This window comes from Columba livia, chromosome Z, assembly GCF_036013475.1.
Source record: "Columba livia isolate bColLiv1 breed racing homer chromosome Z, bColLiv1.pat.W.v2, whole genome shotgun sequence".
In the NCBI taxonomy this organism is placed as follows: Eukaryota; Metazoa; Chordata; class Aves; order Columbiformes; family Columbidae; genus Columba; species Columba livia.
In genome coordinates, this window is record NC_088642.1 from 26088489 (window position 1) to 26109366 (window position 20878).

General features: G+C 40.2%; 1 protein-coding gene across 2 annotated transcripts in view; it reads left to right on the forward strand.

The window, feature by feature from the left end:
* ITGA2 (integrin subunit alpha 2) overlaps positions 1–19377 on the forward strand; it is a 65778-nt gene extending 46401 nt beyond the window's left edge. For both annotated transcript variants that reach the window (XM_005500880.4, XM_065045186.1), the window contains 13 exons: positions 806–916; positions 1496–1578; positions 2384–2525; positions 4123–4215; positions 5279–5355; positions 5454–5537; positions 8789–8891; positions 9721–9831; positions 10330–10434; positions 10721–10834; positions 12952–13041; positions 16539–16655; positions 17410–19377. In XM_005500880.4, the coding sequence (XP_005500937.3) occupies positions 806–916; positions 1496–1578; positions 2384–2525; positions 4123–4215; positions 5279–5355; positions 5454–5537; positions 8789–8891; positions 9721–9831; positions 10330–10434; positions 10721–10834; positions 12952–13041; positions 16539–16655; positions 17410–17499 (1320 nt within the window). In that variant the 3' untranslated portion in view covers positions 17500–19377. The remainder of the gene's footprint in view (positions 1–805; positions 917–1495; positions 1579–2383; positions 2526–4122; positions 4216–5278; positions 5356–5453; positions 5538–8788; positions 8892–9720; positions 9832–10329; positions 10435–10720; positions 10835–12951; positions 13042–16538; positions 16656–17409) is intronic.
* The last annotated feature ends 1501 nt before the right edge of the window (positions 19378–20878 follow it).

Sequence of the window (20878 nt, forward strand, 5' to 3'; positions counted from 1 at the left end):
ACATAACACAGAGCCCATAGTCCATAGTTTCAATAGATTTTAATTTCCCTCCCTTCTTAAGAACTAAGACATACATGCAAATGTTTTTTCTCAAACTAACAGCATTTCATGCAGACTTCTGGTGCTTACTAGCCCTAGGTAATACATCTATGGGGGAAAAAAAAAAAAAAAAAAAGAAAAAAGGAAGTATTTATCTTTCTCTAAAATCAAAGACCGAACACAGCCCTGAGAGTTCCCTTGAACCCCCATATTATCCTAGGTCAGGTAGAGGACTTTAGTTCCTGCTTTGTTTTGCAATGCAGATATCTTTGCTGCTTCAAGCACATTTAGAGCCCTGAGCCATGGTGCTAGAATAGTGTCCATCCAGTGCTAAGAAAGATTGGCGACAGGAGGTATATTGTGTTTTAGTGTTGCTCAGGCCCAGCTGTTCTCTGTGATGGTAAGGCAGAGTGGAATAGGAATTTGCCTTCTGCAGACAGGTGAGAATGGAAGTCACCTGGTGGTGGCAATTGAGGACCAGCTTCTGCAACTGCAGAGAATCTGCCTGTTCCTTAGCCCTAGAAGTGACTGCGATTAATAGGTTCTCCAGAAATCCTAGGAAAATGGCACTAAGAGCTGTTTAGTAAGAGAAACCCACACTACTCAACTTCATATAATTATTTCGGTCAAGAAATGAAGCTTTACACCGTTACTTCTTGTTTAGACTAAGAATGATTTTACTATGCATTCTCAATTTACAATAGAATTATAAATTTTACCCTGTTTGCTGTGCTGAAAGCTGTCATCTGAAACATGCATTTTACAGGAACCTTCAGATGCAGTTAATTCCCTTAGTTTGCGTATTGACATTGGTCTTGCAAACCCTGGCTCCAGCCCTGTCCTTGATAGATATTCTCCTGCATCTGTGGCCTATAGTGTAAGTATGCAAACTTACTATAGAAAAATGCATGGCTATACACACGTCTGTAATTTGTGGCCCCCACAAATGACAGCGTGCATCTAAGTGCAAACTGGTGTTCTCATTAAGTCACTGGGGTGAAAGGAGGCACCTGGGCGGCATCCCTTGGTTCCTTTTATACCTTTATCTATATTGCATGGGCTTGCTCACACACACACACATCAGCCACCACGGCATAACAAGTGAATTGTTTGAGCCATGTCACTGTTGATGTCAATTTCTAGTTGATAGCAGAGATGAAGTATTTTAGGTTATTATAGATTAGCCTACAATAAAAGCGTACATAAAAGAGAAATGGAACCCCTTTGATTACATCACATTTTTGTACGTTAACAATAACCTGCCTGCACCATTCTTACAGATCAGTTGACATGTAGTAACACGTTACTCAGTGTTAACTTGTTCATGTGTCAGAGTTTTTAATGCCCTTCAGAGGGATTTCTTATCTGCAAACAAAGAATGTGCTTCATCTCGAAGGTGTTTGCTTTCCACTATCTCTAGCACTGTAATTCAGGAAATATTTTTTTGTTTCCTTAGATTCCTTTTGTTAAAGATTGTGGTGAAGATGAACTTTGTATCTGTGATCTTGTTCTGAGTGTTCAGCAGAAAGCAGATGATGGGTAAGAGCTGAATCAGTTAAATTGTTTGAGTCGGGTGTTTTCACCAGTTGGTGTGTCTGTAGGCTTTGGAAGAATTTCTAGATGAGAATGCCTTCCTAGTTCCATATCTACTTAGAACTAGCAGGGATTAAAAAAAAGCATAAGCAACTAATGAAGGAAAAAGAGGCATGATAGGAACACAGATACAGAAGTAGGACTCTTGTCAGCTGAGACAAACCCACGTTTTGGTACCTTAGGAATTGAGGGGGCATTCAGGGGATTCATGTCTAGCCAGCTACTGTCAGGAAAGGGAGCGTGCTGGGAGAGCATCAGTGCCTGCAGCAATCATCTTGGTCCCTCCAGCAGGGAGTGGTGAGGATCCTGCAGAAGTCTGTGCCACTGGGAAACTGAGGTCAGCCATTCCAGCAGCACATACTCCAAGTGCATATGCAGATATAAGCATCTATGTACAGTCTGCACAGAGACAGGGCTGCCTCTTCCTGGAGCTGCCACCCAAGTCTGCCACCCGCTCTCTTCTCCCCTAACCACCAGAGCTGAGCCTTGAAAATTCAGCAAAGTGACTTTGACCCTACATAATCAAGGTCCTGCACTTTAAGAAGACACTAATTCTGTTCAGTTTTAAGAAAAAAAAATTACAGAATTTCTTTTGTCAACGGGTTTAGAAAACAAGAGTGTTTAAGTGCATAGAACATAGGAAATATCTTGGTGTGCTTGGTATTTGTTGTTGACTCCAGGCAATATATTTTCATGATCCACAGCTGTTCTAGTACCTCTGTTTACAGAAATGGACTTTATTTTCCAACAGCAAACAGCAGTTTGTTGTCAGCAGCAAAAACAGAAGACTAACATTCAATGTGAAATTGAGAAATAAAAAGGAAAATGCATATAACACCAGAATCCAGGCTACATTTTCAGACAACCTGTTTTTCGCTTCTTCGTCTTTACCGGTATGATACCCAGCCTTGCTGTTTCTATTATTGCCACTTATTTTTGAGCTTCTCAGATATTTTTTTTCTTTCTAGTAGTGCCTATCCCAGGAAAGAATGTATGTGCAAACCATTCTCCCAGTTTATTTTCTTGGATGCCAGAATTATTCCCTTTGGCGTATCAGTTTATTTAGATCAAGGAGAGACACTGCCAACTCAGCATAAAAGTTGGCAGCCTGTTGAGTTGGACCTCACGTCAGTATTTCAGTCATCTCTCCTCACTTTAGGCCTTGGCACCCACATCTTCTGCTTGACTCCCAACAACATGCTTGAATGCAGTTGCTGTGCCACAGGGAATTTGTATTTGATAAATCAAGCATGCAGCACTGATGATGTGGCCTTAGAGCACAGACTTTGGATCTAGAAACAGTGTTACTGCCAAGGCCATGTGTTCCATCTAGACAGTTAATCAGGTTGAAATGATTGCTATACCAGAAGCTCTTATAATGAATTTTGTCTTAGAAAAGGGCAAAGAAAGAAATGATACATACTATTTTGGGGAATGCAGTAAATCTATAATCTCAGCTGTTACTCTCAATTCATGGAGGATGAAATCCAGACTTCAGCGCTTGGCTTATGTCGTCAGGCTGCTACTGGAGAGGTGCGTGATAATCCTAGGGGTGAATTCCAGAGCAATCCCTATACTGAAGGGAGAAGAGGGGTAGGAGCATTCATCACTGCCGAAGAGTAGCATTTTCCTTAACAATGAACTGGCAGAAGCACTCCACACAGAGCTGAGTGTGCCCCTCTCACTCCCCATCCCGTTGTGTAGCAAAATTGCTCATTCCACTCATGCCGAAAGACCACACTGGAGCTAGGATCTTCATTTGCTTTAAAAGCCCGTTTGCTTAGAAATATTTCAGCCTGCAAGTGAAGCTTTTGACCAAAAATGTGCCTGCTTCAAAGCAGGAAGAAGAGCTTAAGCTGAGAATGTATGGGTGTTTGGTTTGGGTTTTTTTTGTAGCATAATTCATGGATGGTTAATGTCTAGTAGGGATGCTTTTAACAAAAGGCAGTACATTTTAATTAATTCTTTTAAAAGTGATGATAACTGTCTTTAATGTGGGACGATGACATGCTAAATATTCTGCAAAGTAGTACAGAAACTCTTATATATTGTAGATTTTCCTACAAAAAGTACAGTAGAGTTCCCCTCTGCACACTAAGTTCTATAGTGAGAGTATTTAACTAGCTCTCAGGTCATGTAAATATGGCTGCGAGAGTTGTGGAAAAAGCTGTTAAAAATTACGGCTGGATGTGACCTGTACTTTCCAGCCTGCATTTCTTCTTCCAAGCTCAGCACAAAATCCTAACAAGATCATTACAGCTCACAAGAAATTGCAAAGTTCTAGGCCGTGTCCCATGCTTCTCCTGCCTCTCTCCTGGCCCTGTCTGGGCCCCACTCACCTGCTGCATCTCTAGGAACTACTGCTTTAACACCTGTCTGTACCACTCCTTAGCATAACACATGTCCTGTTGAAGATACAGATTGGTAACTTCCTCTCTGCTTTATCAAAACCTGATACTAAGGTGACTTTTCTTTCTGTTTCCTCTGCAGAATGATGGGACTGAAGTCTCGTGTCAAACAGGAACAGCACAAAGTACAGTCATTTGCCAAATAAGCTATCCTGTTTTCAGAACAGGACAACAGGTACAGCTGGCATGTTTAAATAACCTTGAATGACACCAAAAGATTTTTGTTGTTTTCCCCTAAATCTGCATTTACTGCTGGTGAGGATTTCTTGGATTTGGCAACCATTAACTTCCCTTTGGGCTGCAGAGGCATTAAAAGAAGCAAACTAAGGGCTATACATCTGTCACCCCCTGCCAGGTTACAGGAAAAAAAGGCTCTTGAAGCACATTGGTCATTACACATGGCTTTCAAATGCCACTGTAGCTTTGTAACTGCTGGAGGGTGAGGGCTAGGGGGCAGAGGCAGAGAGTATTACGCATAGGCTGCTGGGAACTGAGTACAATTCCCATCAAACCCCTCCTGCTGCGTGAACCTGGGGTAGTTCCCTCTCCTGCTCTATGAATCTCATCTCTCCAAGAATGCAGCGTTGCTTTGAGAGGAGAGGGGTGGCCCACACAGTCCTAGGATAGATCATATATCCTTTTCCTCTTACAGACAATAAATCTCGGGATATACATTGTTTTATAGAACTTGATCTCTTATTCCTCAAGGGCAGAACAGAAATAGGCTTCCAGCCTCTAACACAATCAACTGGAACAAAAAGGAACTTGCTAGAAGGAACAGAAACATGACATTTTATGGTGGCAGGAGAAAAAAAATACAAATTTACATGCAAAAACTTAAGTTTGTTCTGAATTTTTAATGGCATTGGTCAAAGGGGACCTGTTGGAATGAATGGAAGAAAAGAGTGTATACAAAGCTTGTGTTAGTGCTAATGTTTAAAAGCACATAATTGAAGCAATCCGTAACACCTTCTGTTGCAGCAAGGAGCTAGTTTTACTCGATTTACAAATGCACATAACTCATGTTTGTGTAACAATGCCTCTTTGTAGGGGCAAGTGAGAACAAAGCAATTCTGGAGTATTAGAAATTATGGAAATATTACACAGAAATTGGTGGAGAATGCCAATACAGAGGGCAATTCCAGGTTATTTCACATATGAGTAACTATGTTGCTATTAGGAGTCCTTTGGATGTTGTACCATCAATATATTCACTGTGTTCCTTGTTTCTTCCATAGGTATCCTTTGATATTAGTTTCGATTTTAACCTGAAAAATCTTCAGAATGTGGCAGTTATAAGTTTTCATGCATTGAGGTAAAGTATATAATTGTATGAAAGCAAGTTAGGTATTAATACCTTATTTGTATAAAATAATGTTATAACACCTAACTTAAATGTTTTTTGATGAACAGCGAAAGTAAGGAAGCACAAGAATTGGACAACCAGGTCAGCTTATCAATTCCTTTGCGATATGATGCAGAAATTCACCTCACAAGGTATGCTGAATAATGTAAAGAGTCACTGTCATTTTGCCAAGGCATTTGAATATAGTAACATTCTTGAAAGGCCACTGAAAATATAGTGAAACTTGGTTTTCATCTTGGAAGTCATAAGAAATTGCCACTTCATAACAGTAGCAGAATTTGATGTTCTAATAATCTTACATGGAAATAATTATGGAATGTGTTGTAAAAAATGATGGATCCATGTTTACCTTTGCACTATTGTTACAGATGCTCACATGAACGGAAGTGGTATAAAAAATGAATAGCACTTCTGGTTTTGATAATATAATCGGCACATACTTTATCATAAGATTGGGTCTCTGGGCTCAAATGTATTGACATTGGATCAAATCTGGAGTTAAGATAATCAAACTAAGCAAACAAAACAAAAAGAAAGATCTACCCCAGCTCAAACTCTCAGCAAGGAGTCAGGGAGGGAGAAGGAAAAAAAAAATATGGACATATCTGCTGAATCTGGGCCAAAACCAAAAATGCTTATTAGCAATTTGAGATAATGATTTGAACCAAAACATGAGGTGCACGTGGCAGATTCCCCGTTGCTGCAACTGCACTGGCATGGGGACCCACACAGCCTGCTTTCCCACCTGTCCTCCCAGAGACTCTGGCTCACACCTGCCCCTTCCCTCCTGGTGCCAGCTCTTTCCCTCCCCACAGAAGGCAGGTCAGGCTATTACAAGAGGGTTCCTTTACCCTGGGAAAGGCAGTTTGTACAGAGAGAGAGCTGGGCAGGCAGAAGGAGAGAGGCAGATGAAAATTGCTTTAAGACAGATCTTTATATCATGCCCTTGAAACCTCTTACCTTGGGCCCTGATTTGGCATGCAGTGAAACAGTAATTAAGACTGTTACTGTTCCAAACAAGAATAACTTCAGTTACACTTTAACTTAAGAAGAATTGAAACAAAAATATACTGTTTTGATTTGCGAATAAAGATAGGATATTTTACTTTTCATTTAAAAAAAAAAAAAAAAGTCTTTCCCAGTTACTGAATTTACAGGATAAACTACATGTAGTTATATTTTGTGCATTTGGTCACCATTATTGGTGGGAAAAATGCTTTTGCATCCTGAGGCATTCCAAAATTTGTAAACATAAACTGCAATAAAATAAATAGTAATTATTCAAAGAAAGACAGCAATTTGAAAAAGAGGAGGCTGCTTAAAAAAATGCACACCAACAATGAATCCAGGATATTAATATTCAAAGACCGTCATAACTACAAGAACTGTTGACTACGTAGGACGACCTGAGCTAGAATAGGGACCACAATAGCAAAGCTGAGTTTAATAACCTGCTTGGCAGCAGCAGTTTCAGAATATTTGAAGGCCCTTAATTCACTGTGCCTAAATGCACCAATTCTGCAGTCATGCAGATTTTTTTAGAGTATTTTAATTGCAGAAAAGTATTTGTGTCAGTGAAGCAAGTTCTTTCAGCTCCTTGAGAAATGACTCATGAGACTTCATCAGAAGCAGCATTTCTTACTGAAATTAGCAGCAGCACAGAGACTACAGGAGCATCTGACCAGGTGGCCAGCACAGCAACTTCAGCAGCCATCTAGGAAACTGAGATGGTGCTAAGTTGAATCAGCAGATTTAATTAGCTGAGAAATATGTACAGAAACTCAATGCCTGAGGAAAGGCCAGGCATAAAATATATAGAAGAGTTACTCAAGAAAAAACAGGGGTTTGAATTCAGGTGCATCTCCCAAGTATGAGAAAATGCAATTTCATATGCAAGTCAAGGCGTGAAGAAATCTGTACTGCCAGAAAAGGATGAGTTATTCTTGGAGATGAATCAATTTAAGAAAACTAAAGGAAGTACACATTAAGCCAAGGTACAATTTCAAATGCTTGCCTTGGACTTAGTTAGTTCTAACACTGTTCCACTTAGAATATACCTATCTGGAGATAATTCCTTCTTGAGGCTGGTAATACAGCCAAGAAGTAACATCTTAAAACACAAGGGTTGAGAAAAAAAGTGTTGTCTTGCTGAAGTGAAGCCTTTCTGGGGAAAATCCCCTAATCTGAGTTTCCAGGAGAAGAGGTGGAAATCAGTTTCACCCATTACTCCTGCAAGGACAAGGAAGCTGATACTGTGCATCCTGGAAGGACTGGAGATAGGAGCAATAAGGAAACAGAAAATGCATCACACAGGTTTGCCTAGGAGTCCTTGTGAGGAGGCCCTTCAAGGAAGGGGCCCAGGGCAGGAAGTATGGGGAATTGAAAAGGATCCACGATGAAATATGGAGGACCATAACTGAGAATGAAGCACCTCTGTGAGACTACACACATGTTAATTTGGGATTGTACCCAGATTAAACAGGGAGAGCAGCACTGGCAAAGAGAGGATGGATTTGCACTTTGTGCTACAGGAAGAGCTGATGTAGGAATCATGATAGCTCCTGCTCCTTCCTGACTCACTCCCCAGCTTGCTTTTTGACTGCTCAAATTAGCCTCCTAATGAAAGCTAATGATGAAGTGCAGACACAGTTCTGGTACAGCTCAGCAGAGAAGCTGCTCACAGGTAGCACATGTAGGTGAGGCACTACACAGGGATGCTTTCATAGTCTTTGAGCATGGTCTCAGCTGGCTGAGCCCCTCAAGCATCCAGAGGCCCTCACACCACATCCTTCTGTCATACACCTGTAATTTCATGCTGTGGTGGGCTGCAACCACCCTCATGTTACTTTGGAAATTTAAAATTTTGAAACCCATATGTACTAACAAAAGTGGCCCAGAGGGGATGCGATGTGCACCATGCACACAAGCAGGATGCTGTGTGTACTTTCACAGCAAGGCAGTGTGGAAACAAGCCTGACTGTGGTCTGTGGCGTCAGGATCTGTTGGTATTTGCTGTTATGGATGTACCCAGGGGGACCACCAGAGGCCCTTTCTGAGGAGAGAGACCACTGCAATACTGGAAGTTGGGGCTTGTGTGTGTGGGACAGGAGTTTGCAGTCTGGCACTGAAGCACCATGGGTTGCAGGAGACTGAGGTATCATGCAGCCCTCCCATCTTATCTTCACATGTTCACTCCAGCTCTGGGCTTTAGTGCAGTGCCATGTATTTTCTTAAATAACTTTGTAAAATTCAAACAGTGGTACAAATGACTGATTTTTCCTCAGACTGTACTTGTAACCTGTTTCACTGAGGCACATCCAGTAACATATGTTTTCAAAGCAGCTGCCAAATTGAAATGTATTGTTTTATGGTTGTTAACTAGGCTTGCCAACATCAACTTCTATGAAGTGTACTCTGGTCATAACATTCCTTCCACTGTGAATAGTTTTGAAGATATTGGCCCCACGTTCAACTTCTCAGTTAAGGTTAGTAAATGTTTCTGGTTCTGGTTTGAGAAGCTGCCTTACCTCCTCTTGTAGCCTCGTCCCAAATGTAGTTGAAAAAACACTCCTGATTTCACTGTCTGATTTTGATGCTTTTGAATCAGTCATGTAACAAAAAAATTACAAATAGCTGGGGGATAAATGCTTACAGTCTTTATGGAGTTAAGGATGAAATTTGCACTTACTGCACAAGTAGTATGGGGAGGGATTGATCCTGCACTGTTTACATATTTAGAAGATAGTTAATGCTTAACTTTAGGCCAAGTTCCACTGCTTTTCCACAGAGCATGTTTGTCTTCTGCTGACTTGATAAAGGAAAACAAGTCTTCACAGGCTTGGACTTTGAAACTTGAAGTTTGGCAAGGGTTAAGTGCTCAAAGCAGATGGAAGGACTAGCTGGATCATAGCATTTGTTACGTAACTTAGAAAAACTTAGATCCAAATATGCAACATGGAAGAAACTTAAATTATATTCCATTTACATTCCTGTAACTGCTACTCTAGAGGACAAAATAACAGGCCTGTTGGCTGTGGCAGAACATTTGCTTTTTGAAACGTATTTCACAGAGTTAATAAGAGCTTTGCTAAGAAAACAGACAGGGGTCTGAGGCTATACAGTACACTTTCTGCTTTACTACTGGCATTATGTAATTACTACCCTCGTAAGTGTCTTAGTACAAAAAACATCAATGTAAAATGAGTGAAGTTCTTCCATACTCATCTGTGATTTTTGATTTTCTTGCTATATCAACTAATTAATGCATTTTTGAGTATAACTACCTGAATTAATTGTGAGTTACTTGCTTCGCAGGTAACAACAGGAAGTATCCCAGTAAAGATGGCATCTGTAAAAATCCATATTCCAGAACTGACCAGCAAAGACAACCCACTGATGTACATAACGGCTGTCACAACAGATCAGGTGATCACTGAATTACATCAACTGCTGTATTTTGGGGTTTAATCAGTACCATAAACATCAATTATTTCCCTCACAGTATGACTGAGATTCAGAGAATCTATGCCCTTTTTCCTTGTCCCTTTCCCATAAAGGGAAGGGGGAGGACCACGATATCACCAGTACACTAGTCTATTGCTTGGCAGATGTGGATTATCTTTATGGTCCAGGCCTGCCTTTTCATATGACCCTGGAACTCTTCAGCCAGGTTATTTTCCAAGTTCCTGGGAAGGTTATAGTAAAAATGGAATTTTTTGATTGGGACAAAACCTTCACGTCAGTCTAGACAGAAAAAAATTACTGTAAGACATGTTTAATTCTGACCAAAACCACATGCAGTCTTGTAGTTTCCACAATCTAGCCTTCGCCACCACCATCTCATCCCAGAAACATATATTATTATAATGACTATAAACTCCTGAGTGTGATGTCATCCAGTTTCATTCCTGACATATTTCCTAGGCCAGAGGTGTTACTTGTCAAGCTCAGACAAATCCACTGCAAATAGGGAAAAGACCTTATTCTCCATCTTTCACAAAAGAGAACTTCAGAGCTTCTAAAGAACTGGTGAGTAAGACTCAGGGCTGCAGTACCACAGGACAGGGTGGCACAGCTGTGGTGGGGGTGGCATTTCTCATTCACAGTGCAGGAGTGCAGCCTATGGATGTTCTCATACATACTGCATGTGCCTTAGATAGAAGAACACTTGCATATTCTTCACAGCCTGCAAGCACTTAATTTGTATGCACAGATTGACAAAGGCTAGAGCAAAAAATCTAGATGTTAAAAGAACATTTGTTAAAGTGTATTTTTAATGCATGCTGTTGCGTCTCCTTCCTGTTTTCTGTGGAAGAACTGTAAGAATGTGAAGTGCAGCACCATCGCATGCAAACTGGAAGATGTTATGCTGAAGGGAGAGTACTTTGTGAATGTGTCCACCAGAATCTGGAACGGAACCTTTGCTGCTGTGAGTATCAGCTGCATCTTCATGAAGGATCCAGTACTCAAAATTTTCTAACTCCTGATTTTTTTCAAAGTTCAGTAAAGAGACCTTCCCATCTAGAAAGACTTTCCTTTACTTTACATTGTTGTGTGCATAGATCTTAAGAAAATTCTGTGATAATGCAATTTTTACAGCTGAAAAAAACATTTTCTGCATCTGCTAAATTCATTCAAGGGGAGCTATAGTTTCCACAAAACTCAGTACAGGACAGCAGAGTACAGTATCATCATTGCCTGGAAAATAATTTTGCTTTTAGCTTTTGAACATCGCAGCCTATGTAGTGATCATTTTAAGTCACATCAATATCAAAAGCCTGCTAGTGCTGCCAGTTTTATTTGTTAGAAAAAGTGTGGAAATTTACTTTTTCTTTTTTATTAGAGTTGGTGTCAAGGATGCGTAAAAATATCCATCAATAATATCTTGACTCTCCCATTTTAAATTACCATGTGTCCTCCAGGATATAACTCATCATGAATTACCAGACTTTTGAAATGAGACCATGTTTGCTTCTTAGCTAGGCAACCAGTCTCGCAGTCCTGGGTTTGCCTAGTGTCAGGAACATGACGCATTCTCTTAGTTTGTCTGGCGAGGCTTATGGCAGGTATTGACGTTTAACAGCAGGGCTGTTGTCAGCTTTAGTACTCAGCTCAAAAGGAAAAGGTCAGATTGATAATGTAATATACTTATGCAATTGTGTGAAGCAAAGCATCTGTCTGTCTTTAAAGTTTGTATTTTTCAAATCAGCTGGGTGAAGACCACTTGTTAGTGCTAGTCAAGTACACAGAAGATGGAGACCTGAATGAAATGTTGCAGTCATTGCAGGAGATGGGATGGAAAGATTGCTTGTCACAGTTTTCCTCTCATTTCCCATTTTGTTATTTTCTATTTGATTGTCAATGTTCAGTGCAAATAATCTTGCAGTCACTCAGTAGTGCATGACATCAGCCTTTTTATTTAATGGCAATCAGTCATTGTCCAAGAACGGGATAGCAAGCTTGCTGGTACCTGCTAAACAAAGCAAAGAAAGATGTGTTTAGGAATTTAAAAAGAACTTAGAATAGTTGCAGGCAGGTTTTTAAACACTGAGGAGCATGGGACAGACTAATTGGGCAGACGGCCACAGTGCAGTCATGCGATGACAATATGCTACAGGAACTGTCAATTTGGTGTGCATGGGCTGATGTGGACCCACGGTTTCTTAGATTCCCTGTGCCAAGCGCACCATACCTGGCCCTGCCACAGGGAAATGTCTGTGGAGGCAGAATGACAGAGCAAAATGACAGACAGGCATTGCATTTGGGATGGCTGGCAAGCGCTCCTTTGCTGTTCAGGGAGGTGCTGCGCGAAGCAGAGCCGCCTGTGCCCATGGAGAAGACCCGTGGTGAGCTGGTGGTGGCTGCACAGCCACACTCCTCTGCCTCTCAGCACAGGCACAGAGTGAAGTGGCATCTGGCTCAAGATCCCTTTTCAAATTGGAATTGGCTTAATATTTTTGTCCTGTTCTTTCTTTAAGCTGAGGGAGCAATGTCAGAATTTGAGCAGTGCAGAGGAACAGATAGTGATAGGAAAAAATAAATGGGGAAAAACAGAAGCATTGGATAGAGGTGATGTGGGGGGGAAAGGGAAAGAACATCCAGTTTCCATTTCTTTCAGAGGCCAGAGATGTATCCCCATGTGTCTTTCATTGCTGAGATATTTCTCCCTTTCTTACTGTTATTTTTCCCCCCATGTCTTCACTGCTAGCAGTAGTGGCATCTTTGAATTAGCTATAAAAATTGGTATATTATAAAATTCCTCTGTGTTGCTTGAACTATGTGTTCCAGAAAAAAAAGGCCAGTTCTCCAGTTTCCTTGCTGAGTAAGAACAGCAAAATTAAATCCGATTACTGATACATTATTACTTTCATAGGCATGTTAGCTTGGGACAAATAAAAACATCATTTTAATTTTCTTTATACTGTGATTTTTTTTTTGTGCGTCTGAAGTCTTCATTTCAAAGAAAGAAAATTATTTTAGGATGTCTGCATTCTAATCGATATGCCATGTAATTGAGATTTACAGGTTTTTTATCTTCTTTTTCAGTTATCTTTCCAGACATTAAAACTCTCTACAGATACAAAAATTGATACACATAACCCTGAGTTATTTATAATTCGAGAGAATACCCTAACTGTAAGTGATAGATAAGTATATTTTTTCAACTTCTCTTTTACTGCATTAAAGTGATAATATCTAATGTTCAGTGTCCTTTAGGAGTACATAGCAAATTACAAACTTTGATGACATTTTATTATGTTGAATTAATGTATCCTTTTGGCTATATAATATCTCCCTTAAGTTACTCAAATGTTTTCATTTCAGCCAACTGCTGTATAAACAGACTTAATCAAAATCTGTAGATCTCAAATAGATTGTAGAACTATCAGCAAAACACAGTTAGAAACTTCGGAAATTCGTTCAACTTCCTGTTCTTAAAAGATCAAAATTTTGACTTCTTTTCTGGAACGGAATTAGTTGTTGTAGATAAATGAGCTCTGGGTAACACTTTTGCAAATCTCATTTATGGTCTTACTTCTGTAAGTGTATTTGGTTTGAAGTTAGTGGACAGATGTTTGGCACAGGTCGCCAGCAAATATACTTAATCTCATTTGTAAAAGAATGTGGAATGTTGTTTTTTTTTTGCATTTGGAATGGCTGTCATATAGACAATATGGACACAGCTAATCTCAAGAAAGGTCCCCAGACCATCACTGTATTAGTGTAGAATCCTTCTCCCAAGGTTTCCATTTGCTATACAGAAACATAAACAACACTTGAAGAATATATTAGCATTGTGGTGCTGTTATATAAATAGTAAAAAGATACCTTGTTCTCTTGGCCTATCTAGAGATAGATTTGCAATACTAAGTTTAGATTTATTTTTACAGGATTTACCAGCCTCTTTTATCCATGAAAATAACTAAGGCCATTGAAAACCAACATACAAGTTAGTAAGAGAGTCAAACACCTGTGAGAATGTGTAGCATAGCCTGTTCACAGGCAATGGAAAATTCAGTTAAATTAAATATGTATGAAGACAGTATTGATTGATCTATCTCCATGGGGAAGTAAGACCATAATTCAGTACTATTTTTGTCATTGTTTGCTCATGAATCACTCCGTTCTTGTGAAGAGCCTCTGAATAGACCCTTTTGTATTCAGGGAAACCTCCAATGCCTGAAGAACCAAAGGGAATGTATGTGTAGTACTGGAAATCATGCCATGTTTTTGCAGAAAAGCTACATGCCTGTATTTGAAGTGTGCTGAATGCCTCAGCTTTGTGGCATGGTAGTATTTCTTCTAGGAGATGAAATTCATTAATACAGAACGCAAATATTCCAATTAATTGCACAGCCTTTTTAAGTAGCTCATAAACTATGTATTTTTAGGTGTTTTTCCACAGTTGGAGCATGATGCGGCCAAATCTGCATTACCAGTGTTTCTGTTGGTGATTTCAGGAGAACCAGAATTTAATTATTCAAATCACTGTTGACTAAGTCAGTTGACAAATATTAATAAAAGTTAATTCCTCAGCCAGCCATTGAAACATCTGCAGCTGGGAATTTTACAGCAGTACAGAAGTGTCTGAACAGACCCTGAAAGTTATCCACAGGGCTCCTAAGAAACATGGTGGCTTTTGGGGAGGCTTACAGCCTGATCCATATTCGACAGCGTCTCGCCCTGTGCAAAGTCTAGGCAAATGTGCAAGCTGGTGGAGGCACACTCTCCCTAGGGCAGACAATTTACTTTCACACTTAAGTGATGATGGAGTCATTACCCATCACTGCATGTACTTCCTGGCTGGTCAGCAGTGATAGCCAGACTTTGCCTTTCATGCTTCCTTGGGAACAGGACAGTGCAGAGGCAATCTGAGTTTATTTCCCTAGTTACCCTATTATTTTTGATGGGGGTGGTAGGATTCATCCAACTTAATATTTACATTAGGCATCCACATCAGAGTTAGCCCTTCTATAAAACTTAATCGGTTGAAAAAATAGGTATTTCTGAGATGCAATCCATCTCATTTTAAAGACGATAATGAAAACAAGTAGGATGAATTAGGCTTTAAAAGCCCCTACACTTTTCCATTGGAAGCCTCTTCCACTGTGAATATAACACTAGATGAGGTGAATCCCAGCCGTGGTGTCTTCCTGACCACAGTTTTACTTCAGGGAAGATATGTATTCTTAGGCATCAATTTACCTCTCCCAACAGTGCCACTTAACTGGTAATCTAATGGAGAAAGCACTACTAGGCAAACTGCACACACATAGGATACTGGCTCTTTAGTTTGGATGAGCTGGGTTGCTGTGTGGCCAAATGAATTAACATTGCCTTGTGATGCTATGTGGGGAAGCTGCTTAGGAATCTGCATAAAAGCTTTCAGATTTTTTTCCAAGCTGGAAAGGACTGCCAGCTGGAGGACAGAACATTAACCTGCTATAGCCATCTTTATGGTCATTTAGTTAGGAAATACACAACGCCTGCTTGCCTCAGTGAAATGAATACACATAGCCACACCTAGCACAACATTGAAGCCTTCCAGCAGAAATGACTTAAATCACTGAGATGTCAGTCCAGTGCAAGTTTCCCAGAAAGCTGAAGATTAAATTACACCAGACAAATGTGCTGAGCAAGCAACCCTGAGAAAATAAACCAACGTGACTTCTTTTATCATGTTTCAGGAAGGACAAAACCTTAATGCTAAATGTATGTCATTCCAAGATTAAATCCAAAGATTTGACAGTTCATAAATATTACAGCAATATCTCCCTGAGCAACTATGTTATACGTAGCTGTATAGATGGTCATACGCAATCCTACTAGATAGGGTATCACCTGAAAACTAACTTCCAGACACAGTATGCTGTTCTAGGAGCTCTCTGGTATTGCTTGTAGTTCAGGAAGCATAGGTGTGCTAGAAACACTGCTGTTTGACTCCTACATCTTACAGCAAAGTCATGCAGTTGACTCAGGAGAACACAGATTCACAAATTCCTAGTGGTTTCCCAGAAGGCAGGAACAGCAAAGGAGACAGAGGTACCTGCCCAGCAGGAGGGGAGAGATTTCAGCAGACACAGTGAGTGCATGATGCTGTCTGGTTTCCATGATTAGTGTTGCCTTCTACAGCTGCTCACCACACATAACAGGCTCTGACAGTGCTCAGTAGGAAGTAGTTCTTCTCCAGCTGATGCAGCAGAAGTCTGTTTCGAGCAGATGGGGCTCTACACCAGGCTATTCCTCGGCAGCACATAAGCATGTCTGGTTTACCTACTGATGGTGTGTCTGCGCACTATGGGAACAACTCTGAAAGACCTCTTGTTACCAAGGTGGCAGGAATTTGGCAAGAAGAGATTGCTTCTCTGCCTGTGGTGTACAACCATCAGTGATGAGGGCCCTAATCCTTAGCTGGCAATGCCATATGCCGTGGTGGTGCAAGGAAGTACCTGTGAAAGTGCTATAACCAGGTAGCAGTGAAAAGGCTGTAATTGCCTGGTGTGTTCCAGTCAGTGATCCTAGAATGTGTGCAGTCCCACTATTAGTCAAGTATTAGTCAAGTATTTGGTTTACAAATTCTACTTTATGTGCAGTTCATGTTAATCTTTGACACACAATCCCTCTGTTTTCAGATCCCAGTTACAATAATGAAGCCAGATGAGAAAGCTGAGATACCAGTTGGTGTTGTGATTGGCAGTATTTTGGCTGGACTCCTCTTGCTGTTAGTGTTGGTTGCCGTTTTGTGGAAAGTAAGTAGGCGTTTATATTCTTAAAAAGAAAACCAGTAAGGGATAAACACATTTGGGCTATTTTCTTTGCAATCTCTCTTCTCTGGTACTGAAACTGCACATGTAGTTTGGTGGTATGAATAATATTGCATTGTCATTGTGCCTTCAGTGGGAGCCTTTAGAAGGGCTTTAAAAATCGAAATTCTGAAATGAGGCCCCATAGCATTTGCCAATGTGAAGATGATAAATGAGTTTCTAATGCTTCAAAACAGGAGCTGTGGCGTTTACTTTTTTCATTTTGACACTGTTTGCCTCCTTCCATAACTCTCCAGCTAGGCTACGAACTCCCATGATATTCCTGGTGGGCAAAGCTGGGGATTATAAGCAAGGAGGAGAAGAATATACACTAAACAGACAAGAACAGAGAACAGAGAAGGGCAAAAAGTCATTTACTAAGGATATCTAGCTTAAGGGGAGAGAAAAGTTTTTCTGTGTACCATGTGCTTGAAGGGCTCCTGGGCATACCAAGGCAGTCTGGAGATGTCTGTATCTTGGTAAGGAGACAACTGGCTACACAGCACTGCTGTTCTGGTGTTCAGTTGCACCAGACAGGGTTTGACACCCAGGTCCTTTCATTTCACAGTTAGAAATCATCTACAAATCAAGCCTGTATATGTGCTTTATGTATTTCTACCATTACACTATTTAGCTTAGCTGAGAAATTTAACTATCGATGGCTGACTGTGATGTGGTGTTGCTTCTGTACTTTTTACAGCTTGGCTTCTTCAAGAGACAGTATGAGAAAATGACACAGGATATAGAAGATGTTGATGAAATTGCAGAACTCACAAAGGACAAAGACTGAAGATGAGTTACGGGGATAAAGAGAGGAGATCTGAGCCACCAACAGTAGTTGTGATCAAGTCAGTTCTTCAGCTGGAGTGCCTTAAAACTTAGTAACATTTAAACATTTTTAATGAAAGTGTCTTTTTATAGATGAAAATATTTTACAGATTCTACTCTATTATAAGAGTAACTGCAGGACAGTTTGTGTTTTTCAAAAATGATTTATAATGCCTTTTCTTATAAAGTTTTGCCTTTCAAACAAACTTAGCCCTTAGAACTGGCAGGTCCGGAGTTTACAGTAACCTATTGTGCCAGCAGCCCTTCTCCTGATCCACTGCAGAGTAAAACAAGAGCAATTTATTTTGGATTATTGTGGAGCAGCATCAGTTCGTAATTCAGTTGACAAGTACCATATGTGTAAAGGACATTTTCTATTAAGTTGATGATGAATGTGTTGAATAACGCTTCCAGACTGGGAGAAGAAAACTCCTTTTTTCATTGACTAGCTCATTGTTTTAGAGAAATAATTTGCACCAACTAACCGATCAGTCTTAACTGATCTATAAAGTGGGAGCTGCATATGAAGATGTCTGTCTGAGTGCTACAGGAAAACTGGATGGGCAAACTGTTCCAAAAGTTCACCATATTCCTTGCACTAAGGTCACAACTAAATTACTGAAGTACATTGTTTTGGGGAAGTATTGCCAAATGGTATGTATAACTGCCTTCTGCATACTTTCTCTCCAAGAAGAAAATATGAATTTCATAATCACTGACAACATGTTCTCTGCAATGCTGTAACTGATTTTCAGATTTCATGTTGAGAAGCACTACCACTAGTGTTACACTGGGCTTTATGCTCACAGTCCCTCTGACACCAGTTTAGCTTTTGATGGAAATAGGGAAGACAGTCAAGATCTTGCCTTGTATTCTGTACTGAAAGATTCTGGAAGACTAAGAGTATGCAGTGAACTAAAGGGGATGATGACTACAGAAGCATGCACATCAGGGCAGAGGACAGTGAAGATTTAAGCTCTGCAAATTGTATACTGCACTTGTTTCTTTAGCATCTCAGTGCCCTCCAGGAGACCAAAGTTCAGTATGACCTCCTTTACCTGTCACATTTTATTTGGTCCCATGTGTTCATGTCTTGATTAACTTATATTTTATACAGTAAAGTACTGTAGTGCTCTGGACGGAGCTCTGAGCACAACACTTGGGTGACTTTCTATTGGCTACACGCCTAAAGTTTATCACATGCCGTTATGCTGCCTGATTTTAATGAAAAGGCCCACGCTGTTAGACCGCTAACAGTCAGGGGAACTAGCCTTTTGGCTCCCTTTCTCTCATGGCTAGCGGTTATGCTCATAATAGATAGTAAGATAAGATCTCTGTTTTGTCCTTACGTCCGCTGCCATGCAAGTGAGATTGTTTCCAATTCAAGGTGATTTACTTGAAGAGTGAAGCATTTAAATGTGCCTGATGCAAAACATGAAGTCATGTTTTCTTTCTCCCAAAGCTAGATTGTAATTATGCTTAGGCACCTTTCAGATTATTTTCTGAGAGGTTCTTCAAAACCTAGGCTTGAGCACGTTTGAAAGTTTTACTCTGTCCTTTTTAAGCAGTAATCAGTCAGGAGCCAACCATCTCTTTGGCAAGTAACAGCATCATTTGCAGTTACAGATGGAGATGGATTGTGCTCAGTGTAGTTTTGTATGTGTTTTGGATTTATTTTGTATCTATGAAATGTTACATTTTAGGGTGGAGGTTTTTCTACATTCTGAAAAACAATCCAGATTCTGGTCTCGATTGTCAAATAAGATGAGTTTGTGACCAAAATAATTATGTAAAAAGTGAAAGAAAGGGAAAAAAAAAAAAAAAAAAGGAAAAAGAATAAGCTCCTGACTTGTAACTCTGAGGGCAAATGCTCTGAAAGTAAAGATAAAAACTTGTCAGCCTCAATTCTTGTGTAAACTTGTGAGGGAGAAAACAAAACCCTACACGTGTACATGTGGAAAGCTCCTACATAACCAGGGTCATGCACTCCAGGCCAGAGGGGAAATTTCACAACGCAGCAGATGGCAACATCTTTCATTTCTGGTGCTGCTTGTAAGGGAAATTCAGGCATTTGGCCAGATTTCCTTCTTCCACCTTTGGTGGGAGGTACAGGTCAATATCTGACATCCGACGTCTTTGGGGATTTACAGTTTGTCAATTAGGTAGCAATTATTCAATTCACTTGCCTTCACTGCGTTTTGTTTTGTCCCAGACAACAGGATTTCCCCCCAGCCTGGACATAATACTTTTTTCCAAAATAAAGGGAAGGCATAGCAATGGGTGAAGTTTTTGTATCCTAACCACTTCAAGTTACTAGTTTATTTTTCTTTTACAATTAATACTTAAATTGCTAATTCAGTTTTTGTAATGGGTGAGTTTATTGCACTTTTAAGTTGGCACAGCCACAAATAATGCTGGAAATATTATGTATATTTTGTATTATGCGCAAGGGGTTGGGTTTTGGGTTTTTTAGTTTTACTTTTTTAAACCAGCACATTACAGGTGAAATAATACTCTGAAATGAGCTTCAGCATGTGCTTCTGTTTGTGCTTGCAGCAAGAGAAGTCAGGAATACCTTCAGCAAACTCAAGTTCTATGAGATTCTGGTCTTGAAATCTAGCTGCTGACTTCTTGAAGTACTTAGAATCAAGTCCAAAATCACACTTTGTTTCATATGAGCCTATGTAGAGATTGGGGATGTACACCAGAATTTATAAGCAAGCTGACTTCTGAAAGCTAGCATGTAAGCTCTATGAGAGCATGGACTGTATCACTGTGGTGCCTGCCTGAAGGCCTAACAGTGTTACTCCAATAAAACCAAGAATACTGCTGAACACAGACTCGTGTATTTTTAAACAGCACCCTAAAGAGAAGAAATGCTACTGAAAAAGCGCTACATAAAGTAGGGCCAAATATGTCTTTGTTCCAGTAGCACACAGTGAAAACTCTAAGGGGACAATGACTCTGCTGGGTATACAAAGAACCTACACTTGAAGTCTTGTAGGTTATGACCATAACACTACCAGTAAGCTATATTGTAGTGTAAGTCCAGTCTTATTAGTGCAAAATATCTATATCTGAATAGCTCTGGTTGAATAGTTGGTGTTAAACCTTACCGTGCTCAGGCCTTCCTATGAACATGAGGTTATCATCACTGGCATGTAGAATTACACCATATTCTCTGAGTCTTATGCCTTGCACTTTATACTGTGTACAGAATGGGTCAACAGGAGCATCACCTGACACCAGCTCTGGCTACTCCCCACCAGAAAAATAAAGCTGGAGTACAGTGGGAAAGGAAGAGAGGGAGGAACTTGCCTGTGAATAGAAGACAGTCATGG